The sequence below is a fragment of the Malus sylvestris genome, chromosome 12, assembly GCF_916048215.2.
Source record: "Malus sylvestris chromosome 12, drMalSylv7.2, whole genome shotgun sequence".
Taxonomy (NCBI): Eukaryota; Viridiplantae; Streptophyta; class Magnoliopsida; order Rosales; family Rosaceae; genus Malus; species Malus sylvestris.
In genome coordinates this window covers 6,541,315-6,557,506 of record NC_062271.1, presented here as the reverse complement: position 1 = coordinate 6,557,506, position 16,192 = coordinate 6,541,315, and the positions used below count along the sequence as shown (strand labels likewise).

The following is a 16,192-nucleotide window of genomic DNA, read 5'->3' as shown; positions in this document are numbered from 1 at the left end:
TTATGTGTAATTTCTCGCTTTACGCAAAACTCTTTCATCTTTGAAAGAAAACCCTAACTTCCTTAATTTCGTCAAACATATCTTACAAACAACACTGTGCTTGACCATCAGCAACATCTTACAGTTTGTATTGGACAACACTGACATCGTAGAGTCAGACAAACGTGGAGTAGCTTACAGTTTGTATTGGACAACACTACTCCAAGTTCGATTGACTACCTATCCAAGTCTCTATCAACAAGAATTCTTGAAGACCTTGTTGGAAGAGGTCACTTCATCTTTCTAAGTTCAGGTTATATCATTCGGCACATTGAAAGCCAAACTTATTTTATGATTGGATTCACAAGTACATTTCAGAGTTCAACACTTCAACGGCCAAACCACATCTACAATCAAGACACTTATCTCCTTTAAGTATTTGTGTCCATACAGTCTGCTACTGATTTGCGCACTTATATTTGGACAAACATAATTGAAGCAGCCAAGTCTGGTTTAGGCGATTCGTAAACTTTGAAGTAACTACCAGCCTTGCGTTCAGGCTCTAAAATCCAGAGGCCAAGACGAGTTCTTTTCTCGGTCGCAATCGCAAGATACAGAAGTTTAGCACATTCGACACCACCACTAACACATTCATTCACTCATCGACTTAGCTCAGCCATCAAGTTGGCATGCTCCGAATTCAATTGTCGGTTAAGTTGTTTTTAGACTCAACACAACCCTATTAAAAAATATGACTTTGCCATTGCTTATAGTATTTTGTATTTGCTTCCATCTCTCACGGTCCCACTCGTATCTTTAGTTGGCACTTGGCAGCCTTTTTCAGTGGCTGGCCGTGAGATGATACTTATTTAAGAATATCGATCTATGCAAACCTTAAAAGACGATACTAATTTGCACATAAAAGAAAATCCCCTTGAAACCTCCCTCATACATATATTGGAGGAAAATGCTAAAGAGATTTTTTCAAAATGTAAAATTTTTTATGAATTCTTCGTTATCTTAAGCTTAAACATAATTTCCGATGTGCTTTAGATTTGTGAATACTTTGTAAAAAAGTGCAATCCTATATGCCAAAGCTTCAAAGGAAACATTACACAGAAGAAAAGTCACTGACTTACTAAACAAGAAAATCACCGACAGACTGCTTTAGGATTGGGGTAAAAAAGAAAAAAGAAAAAGAAAAAGAAAAAGAGGTGCTCCAGCATTTTTCAATGCGTCAATCTCAAGCAAGGTATATTTTTGTTCCACTGTAACAGAACACTCAAATTAGTGCATTAGTAATTTTCTACCAGAGATCGAGAAAATGGAGATTGAACATTTCAGTCACAGACATCAATTGACGTACATAGAAGAGCAGAGAAAGGATGATCGATTCGTTATTTGCAACGGGTGCGAGGAGGCCTTGGTTGGCCCTTGCTACACTTGCAACCAATGTGTCAATCCCTATTTCCCCTACAACCTCCACAAAACATGCGCGGATCTACCCCGTGAGATCCGCCACCCTATCCACCGTAAAACACCCCCTTAAGCTCCAATGTTTCAAAGATCCTTTCACAGTTTACACTTGTGACTCCTGCGACCAGCCTTGCCGAATAGCCTACACTTGTTCTGATTGCGAGCTAAACCTCGACGTCAAATGTGCCTCGAATTGGCGCCTCATTCTTGAGGATCGCCGACACGTGCATCAGTTCACTGTCCTCCGGAAGAAAATTCCATTCGATTGTGACATCGGCGGCGGAACATGGGATCATGTCTCGTATCTTTGTACCGTCTGCCACCTCTTGGTCAACAAAGCATGTGCTCATACGTTACCACACCGCATTAGGATCAGTGCGCACGAACACGGCCTCACGCTTATTTGGTACCTTGAGGATGCCTATCCGTGGGAACAGTTTTGTAAAATCTGCTATACAAACACTGATAGTTGCCGCGCTGTTTATTACTGTCGTCGGTGTGGTTACGTTGCTGACACTCTGTGCATTCGAGGAAATAACCGACACCTTTGATGATGACAATGCCGACGACGATGATGATCTTATACCTGGTCAAAAGCAGTCGAACACGGCGGATGACCAAAGAGAATCAGCGGCGGCACAACAGATCAAGCATTTTAGTCATGATCAACATTTGTTAGTCCTCAGTGATGCACTTAGAGATCTTGATTGTACAAATTACTTGTAACGGTTGCATGCAACCCATCACCATGAGCACCGGTGCCTTTTATAGTTGTTGCACCGAAGAAGAACAATGCCGTTTAAAACTACACCAAACCTGTGCTCATTTACCTAGAACAAGGCTTCACCCACTTCATCGACACCAGATCACACTCCTCTCGGCAGCTCCTTCATTTGACAGAGTTTTAAGTGTCATATGTGCCGAAGCTAGAGCCAAGGCTTCTCTTACTATTGTGACAAATGCGACTTATACCTTGACCTCCAACGCATTTCTGTTTCAAACCCTCTTAAGCATGACGCTCATAGGCACCCGCTCTTCTTCAACTTTCATCCGAACAAAGAAGATTGCAAGGGTTGTGGTATTTCTCTTACGGACGTACGCTTCAGTTGTATCAAGTGTAACTTCCATTGTTGTGTTGCATGTGTTAAACTACCTCTTACTGCAAGGTACAGAAACCTCAATCTTACCCTCAACCTCACCTATCATCCGGTTCCAAACAAACTAGGTGAATATTATTGCGAAATATGTGAATAATTCTTTCGTTAGCCATAAATCATAGAGAATAATTCTTGATGTCAATCTGGAAATTCAAACAATTTACCCGAAATGTAGTCCTTTATGCCGAAGGATCTTACTAGCAGTAGTCTGTAGACCTATACTACTTACAATCTGATAATTTCAGATAACTAGACCATTTAATCCATGTGCTATGCTCTCTGTAGAAGTGGAATTTTTATTTTTTCTTGTGAAAATGGTTGCCTGAAGATTAACATTTTGACAGGCTTTAGTGGCTCCACAGTGTCGTCTCTCAAAACTTTCATACCTGAATCTAGACGACACGAACAATGCAACCTCGGCTCATTCTAACGACGTCGAATGTGCTCCTATCTGTTGCCACATTGACTTGTTACCACAGGGGATCTATAAAAAGCATACAAAGTTTATTGTTTCAGAACCGTTAGCTATAGTTATTACATGCTCCAAATCTCGCAAACTCATTTAACAATATGGTTGTTTCATCGAAGTTTTAGAAGAAAAACAATGCAGATCAACAATAAAAGAAACACCTGTTGGGAGGAATGTGTTTTTCACTTCTTGTTTGTCGAATAAGAGCTGGAAAAGTGTTGTTTTTCCTATACTATCCCCACCAACAATGCCTACTTCCCTGAACCGATCATCACTTCCTTGCTGGAAAAGCAACTTGTTCATTGAAATCACATCCTCATCAAATCCATAACCTTGGAAGCATCTACTGAACGAGTAGTCCACCTCAAAAGCTCTCTGTCCTGTGAGCTTGCTTGGCCATTATTAGGTTGTGGAGCAAATTTCCATGGGATGATCTCTTTTATGTGTTATAACCTTGAGTCTCCCTCCTGATTCTGTTTATGGTCAGTAGCTCCTGATTCTGTTAATGTTCTAATACGAATCTAATCAGAAGAACTGCCCTCAGCGAAAAAGGCATTAGAAGACATAGATTTAAGAACATCCTAGCTGAAGTACCGACAAAAACAAAAACAAGAGACAATACCATGTACAAGTTTGCTGCCACTCCACAGCAGTAAATGCGGAAGCAAAGTATTACATGACATATCTAGCAAATAGTATAACAGCATAGGTGAAGGAAATATTCATGCTCTCCTTCAATAGGCACGCAATACTAAATGATCCTGAAAACCATCTACTACCATAGGTAAATACATTAAATGCTAAATTTCAACTTGTACTTGAACAGCAGATTTGTAAAGAATGTCATGGTTACCGTTGTTATCAAATCAATCACAAAGACTTCTATAGCTCGAAGAAGTGGCACAACAATGAAAAAGAAGTTATCATTTGTTTCAACCAAGGTGTTATTTAAATCGCTATTGCTGCAAGCATTCATGAGTCATAATTTATCTGGGATGAGTAATATGTTAAATGGTACAGCTCAATGAAACGCAAAGCCCCCATCAAGGCCCAAAGCAGCTGACACACAGAAGAACATTATCCAAACAACAAGATACACACACACGCACACACTCACATATATATAACACAACATACTCACTTACAAACAGAAGTCAAATGGGAAACAATCACAGCTAAAACACAAAGAACCCCACCAAGCACCAAGGATTGTAATTCTTCAAAAACTTGAAACTGCAAAATGTAATGTGCAATTGGGGTTCCTCTGCAAATAAGTAAATAAAATAGCCAGCAATGAAATTTGAAAATTTGATTGACCTGCTACACTGTTGGCAAAACCTCTGTTCAAGACCAGCAACAATGACAGTGGGGGTTTTAGAGTGCAAGCCACAGACTTTGTGCCTGGAATGGTAAGCTTGGGCACCACTCAGATCTACCTCGCAGCCCTCCACCTGACACCGCGGCGGCTGACCCAAATTTCCGCCGCCCCTTTGCTTCTTGGGCGGCGTTGCCCCGGCGGAGGAAGACCCAGCAGCAGACCCGGATGATGATTTGTGCAGAGCTCCCAAACCCCCATCCTCAAAGTAGATTTTCCGGCCGAATTTCAAGCCGTTGAGTGACTCAGCGGAGAAGTTGGGCGGCGAAGAGGAGGAAGAGCTCGCTGACTCGGTCATAGAACTCGAGCCTGTAAGATGTGAGTGTCAAGGAGAATGAGCCTTGTCGTTGACAAATTGATAGCTCAGTGTATGAGTTATCATGTTGAGGAATTTCCGATCCTACTTGGCTTTAGATTAAGGGCTTGTTTGGTATTGCTGTGCTTTGAAAAAAAACTGTTGTGAGAATAAGCGGTTGTGAAATAAATCAGCAGAGTGTTTGGTAAATTTTTTTGTAAAAGTGCTTTTGGACAAAAAAAAAAAAAAAAACAGTCTGATAGTGAGTCTTTTCATTAAAGGAGCACTGTAGCTCTGTGTGCTTTGAAAAAAAGCCAGTTTTCCAAAGCTGCAAATAGCAGCTTCAACTTTTTCCTTTGATTTCAGCTTATTCTTACAGCAGCTTCCAAAATAAGCCATTTTTTTTTCAGTTTACCAAACACCTAAAACCCTCACAGCTTTTTTTATGGGTGATTTTTTTTTAAACACCTCACTCCCAAACCACCCCTAAGAGTCCTAATAACATGCAATTATATTCACGTAACCCTGTCAAGATTTGACAAGAGTTCAAAACTTACTAGGACTATATCAGAAACCTTAATCTGTTAATATCCGAGGTATCAATTAATAGGCCTAATATCAAGGGATTATGGATATATATAGGGAGGTCCCTGCACTCACATCACCGTCCCTTTTGAGCGAACCCTATTCTAGTTGGACTATTGGCTGCTGAGTGTAGAAGATCTTCTATCTTTCCTTGCAGCAATGTCGAGTTCTTCGTCTTCAGGTAAGTCTAATATGTTTACGTATGCATGTCTTTGTACGTGTGTGATTCTATGCATGCAATGTTTAAACTTCCAACATGTGGTATCAGAGCACACACTATCGTGTTTAGAATCCTTACAAGCACAAGAATATGTTGATTAAAATGCATGATCCTGACATAAGGCTTCCGCGCAATGAAATTGATATAGTTATCGACTATTATCTATAGACATCATGTGTAGAATAATATCACTTATACACGCACACATGTTTATATATATATATATATATATATATATATATATATATATATATATATATATATATATATATGTACCTGTTCGTCTTTAGTTTTATTTTCAGGAGAACAAGGATGAGTCTTCGGATCTCAGAAGACCAAAACCTAATGAGTTACTATCACTATATGACTTGACAGACAAATCTTTTGTGAATCATGATCAATTTCAACTCAAAAGTGTTTGAATCATGCTTCAGTTCATCTGTTCAACATAATGATTAAACTGATGGGAATATATTTTGAGTTAATTCTAAAGAATTCTTATATTCATTCATGTTTAATTGGTGTATAAGTGAGATGCAAAATTAACATTGATACAATTTTATCTGCTTAAAAATGTTAAAATTGTGTCGCTAATGCAAATTTTGTATTTCAGTTGTGCAAACCCTAGTATAATCAGTTTTCGATCTAAAGATGTGACTGGTATTATATGATTTTGATGCCGTTAATTGTTCATATCCTAAACTTTTAATGAAGAACTTATGAGAACAAATACTAAATTATATGTTGTTGATGCAGCTACGGCTTCTCTTAACTTCTCCAATATCGAAACACTAACGGGTTCAAACTATAAGAAATGGAAGGAAGACATGGAGATAGCTCTTAGCATGATGGATTTTGATTTAGCCTTAAGGGAAGATAAACCTACAGCGATAACAGCTACAAGAACAGCTGAAGAAAAACTGAAGTTTGCTCAATGGGAGAAGGCAAACAGAATGGCTCTTATGATTATGAGGAGGGCCATGACTAGCAGTGTGAAAGGTGGCATTCCAAAAAGTAATAGTGCAAAAGAATTTTTTGATGCAGTGGGAAACAAATTTAAGGATTCTGAGAAAGCTGAAACGGGGAATTTTCTCACAAAACTAACATCCAAGAAGTTTGATGGTGTTGGTAACGTGAGAGAACACATACTAAAGATGTCAGACATTGCACAGAAGCTGAAGGAACTGGAGCATCCAATCACAAATCAATTTCTAGTGCATATGGCATTGAATTCCTTACCTGCACAGTATGGCCAGTTGAAAGTGTCATACAACACTCAGAAAGCAACCTGGGACATTGATGACTTAATCTCCATGTGTGCATAAGAGGAATTGAGACTATCAACCGATAAAGTGGAGACTATAAATCTTGTTCACACTGCAAAGGGCAAACATGTTGCAATTGATTAGTCATCTTTGGCTGCTGGTAAGCAGAAGAAAACATTACATTTTTGTTTTTTTTTTAAATATTAACCCCCTTAAACGATCTCAAAAGTTTAAAGCCGTCTCTGAAACACCAAAGCCTTGTTATTTCTGCCAAGAAGTTAGTCATCTAAGGAAAGATTGCATTGGTTTTAAAAATTGGCTTGTTAAGAAAGGTAATGAAATCAATGTTTATGTTTGTTTTGAGTCAAATTTGATTTTTGTCCCTCATTTTAGTTGGTGGTTTGATACTGGTTGCTCAATCCACATTACAAATACCTTGCAGGGACTCACAAACCTAAATGAGAGAAATAATGAAGTTACAATGTTTTTGTTGGAAATGGGAGCAAAGTAGCAGTCGAGTCAGTTGGCAGTGTCTCTTTAAAGCTTTCTTCTGGTTTTATTTTGTTTCTTAGTCCAGTACTCTATGTACCTTCTATGAGAAGGAATTTGATTTCAACTTCTAAGTTAGTCAAATCAGGTTATACTTTTATTATGAAAACGTTGATGCACAAAATAGCGGGGGCTTTGGTACAACAGAAAGTGTTAAGTTTGTGACCTTCACCAGATTGCTCCAATCACTATTGTGGATAAGTATGTAAATGGATAGAGACAGGGAAGCAAACACAAGATGTACGTGGTTCACCCAGATTGGCTACGTCCACGGAGTAGAGAAGTTCTCATTAATTGTGAAGGGTTTACACAAGCACATAGGTTCAAGCTCTCCTTTAGTGAGTACTAGTGAATGATTTAGTACAAATGACATTAGGAAATATTGTGGGAGAATGATCTCCTTTTATAGAAGAGAGTTTCTAGCTTTGTTTTGACATTGACACATGTCGTGTTGTGATTGGCTTATGATGATTGGCTTTTAATGTCGACACGTGTTGCACTGTGATTGGCCTCCTGGTTTGAGAGAAACTTTTCTGGGTCATTGACGGTATAACGTTGACCGGTGATCGATAGTTTCGGGATTGGTTAAGTATGGTACAAACAGAAAGTGTAAGACTTTTCCATTCGAATAAATTAGACACTTTGCATGGTTATGCCTTAACTTCATGTTGATATATTGCAACTAGAGTGTGATTGTTTACATTAATGTTTCACAGTTTGTCACATTGATTCCAAGAAACTATCTCAAAATGAAAACTCTCACATACTTTGGCATAAAAGACTTGGCCATATATCCAAAGAAAGACTTGTGACTTTAACTAAACAGAATCTCATTCCACATCTCAATTTTGAAAGTCTTTTGACCTGCATTGATTGTTTCAAAAGAAAAATGACCAACACCAGGAAATTAGGATCCACAATAAGTAACAAACTATTAGAGATAATTCATACACATGTGTGTGGCCCTTTTCCAAATAAAACAATATGTGGCAACTCTTATTTTGTCACATTCATTGGCGACTTTTCAAGATATTGTTATGTGTATCTTATATCTGAAAAATGTTCTGTTCTTGATTGTTTTAAGACATACAAAAATGAGGTTGAAAACCAGCTAGAAAAGAGCATTAACATAGTGAGATCGGATAGGGGTGGTGAGTATTTTGGCAGGTTCACAGAGACTGGACAACACAAGGGAGCCTTTGTATATTACCTTGAAGCCTCGAGGATCATTGCACAGTACACCACTCTAGGTACTCCACATCAAAATGGAGTAGCAGAAAGGAAGAACAGAACCCTAAAGGACATGATTCGATCCATGTTTTCAAGGTCTAAACTTTCAAGTAAGTTTGTCAAAGGGTTCCAAGTAAGTTTGTCAAAGTCATACCTTTTGAAGCTTAGACAAGAAGAAAACCAAGTTTCAATCATTTTCATGTATGGGGATGTAGAGCTGAAGCACAGTTTTATAATCCTCATGAGAGGAAGTTGGACTCGAGAACTGTCACTTACAGGTTCATTGGATATGCAGACAAGTCCAAGGGTTTTAAGTTCTACTGTCCTGATTCTCACATTAGAATTCAGGAGACTAACAATGCAAAGTTCATCGAAGATTTGGAAGAAGAAACAGTGCATCATAGTAGCTCAGATTTCCAAGAAATTGGAAATGAAGATGGTCAGCTCTCCACAACAACTGATGCATCGTTACTTGGACTTTAAGAAAACTCTTTTTCTCTCCCAACTGTTTTACAAACTACTCAATCAGTAAACACTTTGTCATTTCCTGAAACACTGCCTGATCAAATCCCCGAGCATCAAGTTCCTGAGGATGCAGCTCAACCATAACAACAAGGGCAGTTGGCTATAAGACACTCAAATAGGCAAAGAAAACTAGTGATCCTACCTGACTTTGTGCACTTACAAGAGACTGAATATGACATAGGAGATGATGATGATCCTCTAACTTTCAGTCAAGCTATCAATAGCTTGAGAGTAGGCCTGTGGCGTGCAACTATGGTCGAAGAACTAGCAACTATGGAGAAGAATCAAGTTTGGACACTGGTGCCACTTCCATGCAATGCTAAACCTATTGGCTATAAATGGGTGTTCAAAACCAAAAGAAATGCAGAGAGAAAGGTTGAAAGACACAAAGCTAGACTTGTAGCTAAGGGTTTTACACAAAGGGAATGAATTGACTATAATGAAACCTTTACACCAATTTCATCCAAATACTCCTTAAGGGTGATCATGGCTTTAACAACCCATTTCAACTTGGAACTGCATCAAATGGATGTAAAATTAGCCTTTCTTAATGGTGTTTTGGATGAAGAAATAGTGATGGTTTAACCACCAGGTTTTAAGGAGAAAGGGAAAGAGACTATAGTTTGCAAGCTCAACAAATCGATCTATGGTTTAAAGCAATCCTCCAGGCAGTGGTACATCAAGTTTGATCGAGTGGTTTCTGCTTTTGGTTTTGAAGAAAGCAAGATTGATGACTGTATATATCTCAAGGTCAGTGGCACGAAATTTATATTTTTGGTATTGTATGTGGTGATATTCTCTTAGCTAGTTCAGACTTGAACCTTTTGCACACCACTAAGACCATGTTAACCGAGAGTTTTGATATGAAAGATCTTGGTGAGGCGCATTTTGATCTTGGCATTGAGATTGAGCGAGACAGATCTAAGAGGATGCTGAGGTTGTCTCAAAAGTCCTATATCGACATAATCATGAAAAGATTCAACATGGAGAAATGTGCAGGTGGTGAGCTTCCCATTGCAAAAGGTGATAAGTTTAGCACTAACCAATGCCCCAAAAATGACCTCGAGAAAAATGGAATGAATGACAAGCCTTATGCATCACTTGTTGGCAACATCATGTATGCCCAAGTATGCACAAGGCCTAATCTAGGGTTTGCAGTTAGTGTTTTAGGTTGTTTTTAGTCTAATCCTGGGACTTCTCACTGGACTGTAGCAAAGAATGTACTGAGGTACTTAAAAAGAACAAGGAACCTTGCATTGGTATACCAACAAGTTAAGAATTTGGAAATGGTGGCTTATTCAGATTCAGACTTGGCAGGTTGTGTTGATGATAGAAAATCTACAAGTGGATATGTTTTTCTTCTAACTGCTGGTGCAATTTCGTGGAAAAGCTCCAAGCAAAGGGTGATTGCTTCTTCAACTATGGAGGCTGGATTTATTGGTTGTTACACTACCACAAAAAAAGTAATCTGGTTGAAGAACTTCATCATGGGACTGAAGATTGTAGACTCAGTTGAGAAACCTATAACCATTTACTGTGACAACAAGGCTGCAATCTTCTTTTCTAGAAACAACAAGAGGTCCATTGCTTGCAGATTAATGGACATTAAGTATTTATGTGTGAGGGATAAAGTCAGAAAATGGCTGATCAACATAGTTCACATTGGAACTGATTTTATGATAGCAGATCCAATGACTAAGGGCTTACCAGTGGGAGTGTTCAGGAAACACATCTACAACATGGGAATGCGAGATGATTTTGATTCTGTTAATGAGTGGGAGTATTAAACCCATTTGATTCTGTTAATAAGTGGGAGTAGTAAACCTATAGCTAGTTCTGGTTCATTTCGCTTAATTGGATGCTTTTATAATGTTTTGTTCTCATGTTATGTTATGATAATAATATGAGGCATACTTTTGTATGAGGCTCAGTTCAGGAGTTGAATTATGTTTATCAACCTAAAACTTTTGAATTTTGTCAAACAACACAATGCTTATGGTGTAGGTACTTGTAATCATAAAGTGCACATGTAGAAGAGATTACATATTGCATATATGATTCAGTATTTGAAGCTATAAGTGACAGGTTGTTAAAGGGTAATTGCAGCTTTCGGGGGCTTGTGATCACCTTAGTCTTAGCCTATGTAATATCATTCTTCTTGGACATTCAAGTGGGAAAATGTAAGATGTGAGTGTCAAGGAGAATAAGTCTTTGTCGTTGACAAATTGATAGCTCAGTGTATGAGTTATCATGTTGAGGAATTTCCGATCCTACTTGGCTAAGATTAAGAGTCCTAATAACATGCAATTATATTCACGTAACCTTATCAAGACTTAACAAGAGTTCAAAACTTACTAGGACTATATCAGAAACCCTAATCTGTTTGGAATATCTGAGGTATCAGTTAATAGGCCTAATATCAAGAGATTATGGATATATATAAGGAGGTCCATGCACTCACATCGCTGTCCCTTTTGAGCGAACCCTATTCTAGCTGGACTATTGGCTGCTGAGTGTAGAAGATCTTATGTCTTTCCTTGCAGTAATGTTGAGTTTTTCGTCTTCAGGTAAGTCTAATATGTTTACATATGCATGTCTTTGTACGTGTGTGATTCTATGCATGCAATGTTTTAACTTCCAACAGAGCCCATTTCCATTATTGTCCTCTACAGCCCCTTCATAATACTACCTTGGGAGGGTCATCAATTGATAGAAAGATAAAGGGTAGTTTGGTTTGTTTCTCTTTAAGGAGTGGTAGTGAGAGAGTGATAAAGTTGGTGAATGTGGAGAGGTAGTGAAAAGCACACACCTGACATAGACCCATGCCAGCTTTGAGCCAAAGAAATGAGGGAGGGAGAGAGAGGGAGAGAGAGTCTGTTGGTGCAAATTGTGTGGGTGAGAGAGAGAGAGAGGGAATTGGTACACTTTGTCTGGGAGTCTACAATGACTGTACAAAATAATGCAACAACAGCAAAATGCAAAATAAAAGAGAGAGAGAGAGAGAGAAAGAGAAGAGAAAGAGAAAGAGCATGTACTTTATGAAGCTGTCACTCTCTCTCTCTCTCTGATGAAGAAGCACCGAATCATCAATCAGCTTTATGAGAAGCTCCTTTTGCTCGCTTGATAATTACTACTATACAAACTCACTACTGTCGTTTTTACAAATCTTACAAATCTCTCTCTCTCTCTCTAAGATTTTAAGCCATTTGCTTTCTTTTTTGCTGGGAAATAGGTGCCCATATGCATGATGATACATGGGGCCCATCATTTTTGCATTAGGTTGGTGTCAAAGGTCTAATTTGCCCATGTTATCCTGATTATTGTGTTTTTACTGTGATTTGAGTAGATTTTTTTCCCAATAATCAAATCCCCTCGTGCTTTCACTTTTCCTTTATCTCAATTAATTAATAAAACCTTCTTTGTCAATAAAAAAAAAGTTAAAAAGACAACTTAATCTTCTATCACACAGAAAAAATGATGGGTAATAATGTAATTTCAAAGGTCCAAATTTTACTTTTTTTTATTGAAGTCTCACCTACAGATGATGTTAAAATATCTCTAGTATTTAAAATTAAAAAAAATCAAAAACAAAAACCTCTCACTCCCCCCATGTTCTCTCTTTCTCTCCCTTTCTCCTTCTCATTTTCTAAAAAAAATGTATTCATGCACATAAAGTGTGTAGACAAATGCTGGTATTTTATTAAGTCAATTCTACACCCTCATAAACATAACTTAATAAGTCGATAAAAAGAACATACAGATGGTTATAATATAGTCGATCAATATGATTTTGAACACTGGTTGGTTACTGCAAATTCACCAGTAATTCCTGCTTCTATCTAATTACAAATGAACATGTGTATAATCTGTGTTTATGGTTTTAATTATTTGGACAAGTATTTATTTGTAATTGAGTAGAAACAGGAGTTGCTACTGAATTTGCAGCAGTCGAATAATGTATTATGTTCTTGGCTGGAGGCAGATTCTCTGCCCTCCCACTTCTCGTGCCCTCCTGTTTGTGTGGTCACGGTTAAGTCACGTCAACATTTTATATTACTATTTCTTTTTGTCTTATTATCTCAATAAAAAATATATATAAAATGTTGACGTGGCTTAATCGTGACCACACAAAACAGGAGGGCACGAAAAGTGGGAGGCAGAGAATCTGCTCCTTCTTGGCTACATACATGTCATGTCATGTCTTTCACAATAATCTAGTTGAATATGATTTCAATACATAGGAATTTGAATTTTAACTATGATTCTTATACAACATACAACAATTATTATAGTAGTGTGAGTTTAATAGAAATAACACGTCTACTTCCTAATTTATGAGAATTTTTTAATGTGCCTTGAATACAAGGTGGTATTTTATATGTCATTATATAAATGGAGAAAAGTTTTTTTTTTCAATATATTAAACTCACTAATTGGAATCACTCTCATATAACTCAAATTTTCCTACCCAGTATAGAAGTTTGATTCCTATAAAATTAGAATCAAACTCAATTAACATGTCTAGTGTGAAAGGCCTAACGAGTCATTTTTCATTGCTACAAATTATAATTTGACATGTGTGCAGAAAACTCTTTATTATTTTTTAGTAGAGTGGTACAGTTAGTGGATTAAATAGTTAGTTGTTAGGGGGAGGAAAGTTGGTAGGGATTGAATCGACACTCAAGTGCATAAGAATAATAAAATATTTTTATTTTTAAATATATTCATTTAGTGTTAAAAATGTTACAATTAGTATATTTATATTTATGACTAAATTTTTTTTATCATATATTTTTATTTTTAGTTTGTACCTATTTTTAATTGCAAATATTTTTTAATTTGTACCAATTTTCTTTTCATTTTTAATTTGTACCCATATATTAGTTTCTTTTTGTGCCCAATTTTTTTAAAGTTTTATTTGTGTTTGTACCCATGTGTATACCGTCACGTGATATTGTATATTTAATCAATGATAGAAAAATTACATATGGTATATTTATGTTTTATGCCTAAACTTTGTATCATATATTTATATTTTTTGTTTGTACCCACTTTTAATTTTCAACATTTTTTTAAAATTTGTAGTATTTTCTTTTTAATTTTATTTTGTACCCATGTATTAATTTGTTTTAGCACCTATATTTTTAAAAAAATCATTTGTACTCATAATTGTTTAATCTTTTATCTGTATCCTAATTTATTTATAATGTACCCATTCTTCTTTATTAATGTACCACTTTGTTATATGTGAAATGTACCTATTTTTTTTTGTAAAATGTACCATTTTTTTAACACTATGGATACATTCTTTTGCCATTTATTATTTCTTATTTTTACATAGTTTTTATCCATTTATTAAATCAAAATGTTTGAATTTTTTTATTGTAACCGTTTCTAATAGTATTATAATGAGGGATTTTAAATTTATAGGATTATAAATCTTATAAAATATCAAACAATTAATGTCAAAACTATAAAAATATAAATATTAATAGTAATATAATGAGGTGTACAAAGTCAAGGGACTTTGATTAAACTTTGAATACTATTAAGGTTTTAATCAAAGAATGTTAAGGATTAATGGCAGTATCCAAAGTATCCCTATATATATATATATATATATATACACATGTGACTTACCAAGTAAAGTCGGCATGAAGGAATTGCAGAGGACGAAAAGGTGGAAAGCATGAAAATATTGCAGAGGTTGAAGAGGTGCGGTGATGAATCACTCCTCGTCTCCAGCGCAACTGAACTCCTACAAATAGCACAGAGAGTTGTAGAGGTCAAAGAGGTGGAGGCAACTCGCCCTTGCTGTTCGAACCTGCACTCGCAACCACTCTTTTGTCCAGTGCCAAGTTCAACGGTGGTAGACGCGGAGAATGGAGTGCAGCACAGGATTGCAGGACAGTGTAGTTGGGATGCAAGACAAGTGTAGTGGTTGTGCAATAGCCACGCGGTGCCCTATATGTGTGTATGTGTACGTATATATATATATATATATATATATATATATATATATATATATATATATATTGGTCTCAACAGTTGCAAATGAAACTGGTCTGCATATAATGCAGTGACTGTGTAGTCCATAATGATCTCTCAAGCGTCACTGACCCACATAAGCAAAAGAATGTGATAAGGTGATTGTGTTAAAAAAAAAAAAAAAAAAAAAGCATGCGGAGAAGATTGTGGAGCAAAGTGGACGACACCATGCGAAAAAAAAAAAAAGCTTTAGAATGGTGCACAACACAAAGAAAGAAAATGGGAGACATCATGATAATGCCTCTTCTTTCTTTTGGAAAGTAAAGGCTACTTTTTTGCAATTCGTTGAGTAAGCTTGAACGGATAACACAGAGGGAGAATCTTAGCACCGAAAACACCACATGAAGAGCAAGTGGAAAGCACCATGTAAAAAAAAAAAATATATATATATATATATATATAAATAAATAAAAGAAAAAGAAAAAAAAATGTACAATGAATGAAACAAAGCTCGTTTATTGAATTCTCTAATAAATTACAGAAGTACATTTACATAAGTTAAAAAAAAAAAAAAAGTAAGGAGCCTTCACAAAGGTTGATCAGGTGGCGCCTCAATACTCGGCAGAGCTCCAGAAGGGGGAAGCACCAGAAATTGATTATTTGTAGCCTTAACACTTAGTAGAGCTCCGGATGACGAAGGCAGTAGATTCCTTTGGAGTAAAGCCACAAACGTCCAGTGGTCACTCTGAATCCAACCTTCGGATTCCTGCAGCTGGTCGAGCTTTCTTTTCATGCTCGTTAAGTAACTATTTGCGAGCATATGCAACTCTCTATTTTCATGCTTAAGCCTTTTAATCTCTTGCTTAAGACTCGCCACCTTAGCCATCAAGGATTCGACCTGGCGAGTACGAGCAAGAAGGCGTTGGCCCATATTCGATACAGAGCCCGCACATTGAACATTGAAAGCCAGAGAGTCTTGAACAACCAGCTCATCAGACTGCTTGGAAATGATCCTGTTGTCCTTGGGGTTAAAAGATTTCTAGCTACTACCGTAGCGGTTATGTCATTCTTTATCATAA

General features: G+C 36.9%; 2 protein-coding genes and 1 pseudogene across 2 annotated transcripts in view; 2 read left to right on the top strand and 1 right to left on the bottom strand.

The window, feature by feature from the left end:
- LOC126591834 (squamosa promoter-binding-like protein 9) overlaps window positions 1-4,795 on the bottom strand; it is a 47,317-nt gene extending 42,522 nt beyond the window's left edge. Inside the window, exon 1 of the mRNA XM_050257551.1 lies at window positions 4,399-4,795. Coding sequence (XP_050113508.1) covers window positions 4,399-4,754 — 356 coding nt within the window. The 5' untranslated portion in view covers window positions 4,755-4,795. The remainder of the gene's footprint in view (window positions 1-4,398) is intronic.
- LOC126591835 (uncharacterized) lies at window positions 1,035-2,919 on the top strand (annotated as a pseudogene).
- A 700-nt stretch (window positions 4,796-5,495) lies between the features above and the next one.
- LOC126592107 (uncharacterized) lies at window positions 5,496-6,881 on the top strand. The gene is made up of 2 exons (XM_050257865.1): window positions 5,496-5,517; window positions 6,313-6,881. Exons 1-2 carry the CDS (start codon window positions 5,496-5,498, stop codon window positions 6,879-6,881), a joined length of 591 nt encoding a protein of 196 aa, XP_050113822.1.
- Window positions 6,882-16,192: the final 9,311 nt, after the last annotated feature.